Source organism: Nicotiana attenuata, chromosome 12 (genome assembly GCF_001879085.1).
Source record: "Nicotiana attenuata strain UT chromosome 12, NIATTr2, whole genome shotgun sequence".
Classification (NCBI taxonomy): Eukaryota; Viridiplantae; Streptophyta; class Magnoliopsida; order Solanales; family Solanaceae; genus Nicotiana; species Nicotiana attenuata.
Genome location: NC_032000.1, coordinates 50,125,245 through 50,133,111, shown reverse-complemented (window position 1 = coordinate 50,133,111; position 7,867 = coordinate 50,125,245). Strand labels below are relative to the sequence as shown.

General features: G+C 35.8%; 1 protein-coding gene across 1 annotated transcript; it reads left to right on the top strand.

The window, feature by feature from the left end:
* Nucleotides 358-6,277, top strand: LOC109235726 (ATP-citrate synthase beta chain protein 2-like). The gene is made up of 17 exons (XM_019401947.1): nt 358-484; nt 1,599-1,720; nt 1,831-1,933; nt 2,406-2,471; nt 2,587-2,710; nt 2,982-3,116; nt 3,402-3,462; nt 3,559-3,635; nt 3,797-3,952; nt 4,054-4,182; nt 4,266-4,398; nt 4,503-4,630; nt 4,763-4,868; nt 4,949-5,025; nt 5,126-5,196; nt 5,569-5,853; nt 5,958-6,277. Exons 2-17 carry the CDS (start codon nt 1,621-1,623, stop codon nt 6,031-6,033), a joined length of 1,827 nt encoding a protein of 608 aa, XP_019257492.1. The 5' UTR covers nt 358-484; nt 1,599-1,620; the 3' UTR covers nt 6,034-6,277.

The window sequence follows — 7,867 nt, the reverse complement described above, 5'->3', positions numbered from 1 at the left end:
ATCACTTAGTCATATTTCACTGATATATATTCCTACATTAATGTTTAACTTCTAAAATTAATTTATTTAATTGACGTGAACATCAAGTTACTCCATTTATCTTGAACTCGGGATATTGAATGCTTAAAAAATAAAATAAAAAAATTTAAAAATTATTTTTTCTAAGAAAAAATTTAGAAAAAGAAAAATCAAATTAGCTCTGAAGTAACTACCAGTACCAGACACGCGAATCATTTTTCTGTCTTTCAAGGTTGGCTGCTCCGTCTCTCACCCCCCCCCCCCCACAACCCACCCACCCCACTACTCTGTCTCTGCAGCAGCCACCCCATACCCCCCCCCCCACCTTATATATATACATACACTCATCTAACTCTATTCCACCATTCAACCAACCAACTACCTAACTATTTCACTCACCTCAACTGTACTTAGGGGGGAACAAGTTCATTCTTCATCTCCATTTAATCAAGAATATACATACTTGGTACATTTTTAAATTCTGCTATTTGTTTCCTTTACATTTACAGTATCTTTTTCAAATTCTTAATGTTGTTATTGAATTGGGATCTTGGGGTTTTTTCTTTCCAATTTACTGTCTGTTAATCAATTAGAATATACATACTTGGTACATTTTGAATACTAGCAATTTGTTTCCTAAAACTTTCTTTATTTGGATTCTTGCTTTTCTTTTTAGAATATGTGATCTGGGTTTTTATCATTTTATTGTTTTGGCCCATTTTTGAATAATATAATGTTTGTTTCCTTTTTTCCATTTTTTGAGTTGAGATCTGCATTTTTTGTCATTTTATTGTTGAATTGTCCATTTGGGGTTCTGTCTGTTAGTGTATAACTGCTGGAGTTGTTGAATCTCTCTTGTGTTTCGTGTGATTTTCGATGTTTCTAAGGTGGCATGCTTTGATTTGTTTGTATAGAATTTTGATCTAGGAAAGATCTGCTTTAAGAGTCATTTTAAAGTTGTAGTCTTTTTGGGAGACTGAAGATGCATTTCTTTGGGTTTACGCGTCAAAGATCTGATCTTTTTACGAGTTTTTGGTATATCATGTTTTGTTTACATGTTAAAGATCTGATTTTTAATGAGTTTTTAGCATATCATGTGTTTTGAAATCATCATTTGGAATCACCTTTGTCATTGCTTGTTAGATTTTGCCCATTCAATTAGTATTCTTCCTTGAGTACATCTGTAGTTTCACTTTCTTATTCTTTATACTTAGTTCTGATTTTCAATTATCATATGCTCGGGATGTAGCCTGTTCCCGGTTTGTTTTCGTTGGTTAATGGTCTATTTAGAGAAACCTCTTAAGGTATCATCTTGTTATTCTATGTATGAATTTTTGTTCTTATGGGTTTAGAAATGTTGATTTTGGGTGGACAATCAATTGTGATTTGCTAATCATACATGAAAACACATTGCAACCCAAACACTGTATGCTAAAGTGGTTCACTTTCAGCTCCATATCCACCTGTTGAGATATTGTTTTGGCGGTTGTCTAAAGTCATGAGCCGCTTCTTTCATGAAAAACTTTATCTTTGATGGAACTAAGCTTTGATGCTTTGTGCTGATATTGTAAATTTTGCAGAGATCTCGATTAAATCAGCAGAATGGCGACTGGACAACTTTTCTCCAAAACTACACAAGCTTTGTTCTACAACTACAAGCAGCTTCCCATCCAACGGATGCTCGACTTTGATTTCCTTTGTGGTGTGTATTGCATTTTTACTCTTTAATCATGATTCTAGAAAATAGATATGTGTACAATATTTGTTGTATAAGGTTTTCATTCACATTTTTTAATTGTTTTTAAATTGTAGGGAGAGAAACACCTTCTGTTGCTGGAATTATCAACCCTGGTTCTGAGGGATTCCAGAAACTCTTCTTTGGTCAGGAGGAAATTGCAATTCCTGTACATTCTACGTGCGTGAAATTCATACCCTTACTTGCTTCATTTATCTATACTTTGATTCTTTTATTGGTTATTTTTCCATGCTACTTTGTGCTTTTTTTCAATGTGGTCCTCTTTCATTTAGTTGTCGTATTTAGTCTTTTGGTACAACTATAATGTTGATGCGTTTAAGCTTGTTTCTCCAAATTTCATGCAATTGAGTTTTCCAAGTATATAATTAGATTATGTGACTTTCCAACTTTTCGTTCCTCTTCATATCATTTGAAATTTGTGCAATATAAGCGCATATCAATAGACTTGTTGCTTTAGTTTCTCAGTTTGAACTACTTCAGTAAATGGGTAGTCTTCATTTTACGCTATCTACACCACCAAACAGAACATAAAATAGTGAATACGAATGAACTTTGCCTTCTTTACAGACCTTTTGTTGTGGAGTCTTATAAATTTTGATGCTTATATTTGCAATTCTAACCCGTTCTACAGCGTTGAAGCTGCCTGTGCTGCTCATCCCACAGCTGATGTGTTCATAAACTTTGCCTCTTTCAGAAGGTTGGTAGTACTAAACATCCTACTGTTTTTTTTTCTTTTTTTTTCGCTGAAAAAAATCTTAAACTACAATAGATGTGCTCATATATCTGATCTTTGCCTTCTACATTAATTGCAGTGCTGCTGCTTCCTCCATGTCTGCCCTAAAACAGCCAACCATCAGAGTTGTAGCTATTATTGCTGAAGGTGTTCCTGAGTCGGACACCAAGCAGCTTATTGGCTATGCAAAGGCAAATAATAAGGTATGCTAATAGTTACATCATTCCCGTTGTGTCCATCAGCATATAGTATTTTTTTCTTCTTTTTTCAGGTACATTTTTTTTAATTATTCTTGACTGATGTTAGATACTCGAGAAAAGAATGAGTATCAATTCACCCATTGCTATTTAATCATTACCTAATCTCATATATCATGGTTCTTTTCTCCTGGAGGCAATAACTCTTCCTATCGACAAGTTTCATATTTCAGAAGTTATCAAACTTAATGACTTATAATATGTGCACTTTTTTCAGGTGGTTATTGGTCCAGCTACTGTCGGAGGGATTCAAGCTGGAGCTTTTAAGATTGGTGATACTGCTGGAACAATTGATAACATTATTCAGTGCAAGCTTTACAGACCTGGATCTGTGGGCTTCGTCTCCAAATCTGTAAGTGATTGTAGCACGTCTTTCGTCTTGTATTTTTGATACATAGAAGAAATCTCTAGTTGGTCAAAATCGCGATGCATTATCCCCTTCACCCCCAGTAGATTTATGCCATCTCTTTACTATACTATCAACAATTTTCAATTAAATAAGATAGTATTTGTGATGTCTTTCCGTCTTTTCACACAGCTTTCAACTGTGGTTAAGTTATTTCCTCTAGGTGGAATCATAAAAGAGCAAGATAACTTTTTGTGGTTTCATAGTACTAACTTTTCTCTTAATATATAGGGTGGTATGTCTAATGAATTATACAACACAATTGCCCGTGTGACCGATGGAGTTTATGAAGGTTGGGAATTCTAAATCCTGAATTATGCTTTTTAGAACACTTTTATATTCATTCATACTTAGAAATATAATATGAGTGAATTTTCGGTCTGTGCAGGAATTGCAATTGGTGGGGATGTCTTTCCTGGATCTACCCTTTCTGATCATGTTTTGCGCTTCAACAATATCCCACAGGTAATTTTGCTTGTTTCTAAACATTAAATTGTGACTCAAGTCGCATTTTATCTCACCATCCTCGTATAACTAGAACCTTAATAGGGCATGATCAACTATATGTTGAACCATTTTGCCTTTCCCTTCGCAATTTGATCTTTTTTTTTCTTATGAAATCTTAGATCAAAATGATTGTGGTACTTGGGGAACTTGGTGGACGAGATGAATACTCCTTAGTTGAAGCGCTGAAGCAGGGAAAAATCAACAAGCCTGTTGTTGCCTGGGTTAGCGGAACTTGTGCTACACTCTTCAAATCGGAAGTACAGTTTGGACATGCGGTGAGCTATTTCACCTTATTCCCTCGTTTCTCGTAAAATGCAGATAAAATGTCTGTCTACTCACACGTCAAATCTAAACTTTTCTTGACATCTCTTCATAGGGGGCAAAGAGCGGTGGTGAAATGGAGTCTGCACAAGCAAAGAATCAAGCACTGAAAGATGCTGGAGCCGTGGTCCCCACCTCATATGAAGCTTTTGAAGGAGCAATCAAAGAAGCATTTGAACAGCTGGTGAGTCTCTTGATACTGAGCACAGTCAAGAATAATTCTTCTACTTGGTATTAGTTTTAATAGAACACCTCATCGTTTGATAGGTCTCGGATGGCAAAACAACTCCTGTAAAGGAAATAACGCCTCCACAAATTCCTGAGGATCTCAACACAGCAATTAAGAGCGGGAAAGTTCGGGCCCCAACTCATATTATTTCCACCATATCTGATGATAGAGGTATGGACTGAATTGACTACATTTTGTTATTGATTATTTTGCCTTTTTCTTGCTAAGTAAGAGTCAGAACCAATGATGATTTTGTCTTCCATTTCTATTTATAGGTGAAGAGCCATGCTATGCTGGCGTACCCATGTCATCTATTGTGGAGCAAGGATTAGGTGTTGGTGATGTCATTTCTCTGTTGTGGTTCAAACGCAGTCTCCCCCGTTATTGTGCACGTTTTATTGAGGTAAGTTAGTTGTGATTGCATTTTTATTGTTCTTTGATTAAGTCATAATATTTGCTTATATTCGACTTCATGTTCTGTCCCCACGTCCTTCTGTTTCTAAACATCTGTTTTCTTGCGGTTGGTTCTTGGCAGATTTGCATTCTGTTGTGTGCCGACCACGGTCCCTGTGTCTCTGGTGCTCACAACTCCATTGTAACTGCTAGGGCTGGAAAAGACTTGGTGTCATGTCTTGTTTCCGGTATGTTATAATTTGTTATTAATGTAGTTATTTTATGGGTTTATCATTCAAGGAATTGGAATAATGTGTTTCTGTAACAGGGTTGTTGACTATCGGTCCCCGATTTGGTGGTGCTGTCGATGATGCTGCCCGATACTTCAAGGATGCTTATGACAGGGTGAGTCCTTACAATCTAAGCTATTATTGGAGTAGAAGCAGTTCCTGCTGCTACCTTGAGCGTTGGGATTAATAAGCTTTTTGCAATGCTGTGTTTGCAGGGTCTTACACCATATGAGTTCGTCGAAAGTATGAAGAAGAAGGGCATCAGAGTGCCTGGAATCGGCCACAGGTAGCATTTCTTGTAATACATTCTTGAAATTAAGCGTATTTAGTAGAAGCAACAGTTTATATCGTAGATTTGCTCCCTCAAATGGTAGTTGGAGAAGCTAAATGGTGTTGAAATTGTAGCATTTCATGGTCAGGCGGAGCCAGGAATTTCAGTAAGGGGTGTCAAAATATATAAAATAAATACACAGGAGTTAAAGGGATTTATCGTATAATATATATACATACATACAAAATTTTGACCTAGTTATACAGTGTAGTTTCTCAGCAAGGGGGTGTTAATTGCGACCCCTTAGCCTAAGGTGGCTCCACCACTGGGCACTCGTGTGAATCTTTGAATGCATCTCATGCATTGCATCTACTTCTTGTGTGATAGGATCAAGAGAGGTGACAACAGAGATAAAAGAGTGGAACTCCTGCAGCTTTATGCGAGGGAAAATTTCCCTTCTGTTAAGTACATGGAATACGCGGTTCAGGTAGAAACCTACACACTCTCAAAGGCAAACAACCTAGTCCTCAACGTTGATGGCGCCATTGGTTCCCTCTTCTTGGATCTCCTTGCTGGAAGTGGAATGTTCACCAAACCAGAAATCGATGAAATAGTAGAGATCGGCTACCTGAATGGGCTGTTCGTGCTGGCACGTTCTATTGGTCTTATCGGGTAAGTTGGCTGATGCTTCAAACGCTGCACTTCTGTTAACTATTCGTCTACGTTAAACAGAAATTTAGTTCGTTAAAGATCAACATACCTTTTTTGAATTTCAGGCACACATTTGATCAGAAGAGATTGAAACAGCCTCTATACCGCCACCCATGGGAAGATGTTCTCTACACCAAGTGAAGACGCTCTCAATAGCAATATGCAGAAAGTCGCCTGCTTCCTATCGAGCATTTTATCTAAAAGTGTTCTGTTAGCCACTTGTGATCATTCTTCATGTTTAATGTTAGTATTTTGCACTCCTAAGAACTTGCTAAGCATTTTTGTAAGTTGTTATAAGAGACAACTCTTTTAGTTTCACACGAAGAGTTTGCTTCATTTCCTGCATCTGAAAAGAAATAAAACATTCATTGCTTTACCTTGCTTATTGAGTAATTGTGTTGTCTACTTATTGCACAAGATTTGTTTTCAAATATTGGTCAATAAGAAGAGTGCCGGGATGCGGATGCGGGTTCGGCCGAACCCAGTAACTTTTGTTCAAACCATGTATTTGTCTTAAGAAATTCATTGAATATGCGCAACTTGTTAATTTAAAACCCAGGAACTTAAAAGGATTACAATTCCGAACCCATAAGATTCAAATCCTGGCTCCACCTTTGCATATACTAATTACAGTTTTACTTATATACACAGTCAGCCTGAGTCGAGGGTCTATCAGGAAACAACTTCTTACCTGAACATGGTAGAGGTAAGGTCTGCATATACAACAACCTTCGCGGACTCTGCTTATGGGATTACACTGAGTATGTTTTTGTTGTATACACTGTCAATGAGAAAAATCTTGTACACTATCATGTTTTTAAAAGCTAATTATCGGTAAAACTTGTCTATCTTAAGCGCGAGTTCGTAACCTGAAAAAAACAGGTAAGCAATTTGTTACGGCTTGTTATGGGTAAACTACGATAATGTAACATATTTTTACATTATCATTGTAAATAAGTTAACTCTTAATAATTGAACAAATGATTTTATTTCCATATTTAATGACAACGAGCAGCTGTTAGTTTCCTGTGATGGAAACTTTCCAAGAATTTTGGGAGATTGGTTCACTAGAATTCTTATATTGACTAAAATTTTCATATTGAGACATTGATGGAAATACGTCACTTTCCTATTACAATAGGAAATGTAACAACCCACTCCAAAAACTCATGTCTTTTCAACTCTATGATCTTTTCTGGCCTTCTTCTTTCTAAAAATAGAGTGTCAATAGACAACTTAAATTAGTGATAATAGTACAGGCTAGCCAGTTTTTGGAGTAAAAATTAAAAATTAGCCAGTGTTTGTAAAGTTATTAAAAAATAGCTACTATTTTGCTGGATTATGGAGCTCCTGCGTATAAACTTCCAGCATATTTACGGAAAGTTTCAGCATAATATGCTGGATTATGGAGCTCCACGTATAAACTTCCAGCATATTATGTTGGAACCCCAGTACATTATGAAATTCCAGCACATTATGCTGCAATCTCATAGGCAAAAAACGAGTCGTTTTGGCCTAAACAATGTATCATAATCAGACTCGTTCAACTTATAACCATTTTTCTCATTTACTTTTTATTTCTTTCTAATTTGTGTAATTTCCAAGTTAAACAAACAAGCAATCTTTTATTATAGATAGAAAGCATGAAAATATAGAGAGAGAATTATTTACCGAATTTAGTTAAAAAATAATTTTCTTTTGTATGCGATTACAAAATTAGTGCGATGAGTTTTCTGCAATTATACCATAGATAAAATATCCTTATGTATAATTAATCCATCTAAATTTAAACAATTTAGTGTGAGCTAAATTTGCAGCTTGTCTCTATTTTAGTATTAAACCTACTATTTTTCATGTAAAATAAAGAAAATTAATTCAAAATGTGTGTGAATTATATTTATGTGTAATTCTGTCTTATTTATACTGTATGATTCTTTTTTTACAGCCACTCTTTAAAATTTGTCCCCGTTAATTT

Excerpts from the sequence above, each read along its gene's own strand:
- LOC109235726 (XM_019401947.1), top strand. The coding sequence starts at position 1,621 with ATGGCGACTGGACAACTTTTCTCCAAAACTACACAAGCTTTGTTCTAC. Across the intron at positions 3,636-3,796 it reads GCTTCAACAATATCCCACAG|ATCAAAATGATTGTGGTACT; the intron begins GTAATTTTGCTT and ends ATGAAATCTTAG. Across the intron at positions 4,631-4,762 it reads ATTGTGCACGTTTTATTGAG|ATTTGCATTCTGTTGTGTGC; the intron begins GTAAGTTAGTTG and ends GGTTCTTGGCAG.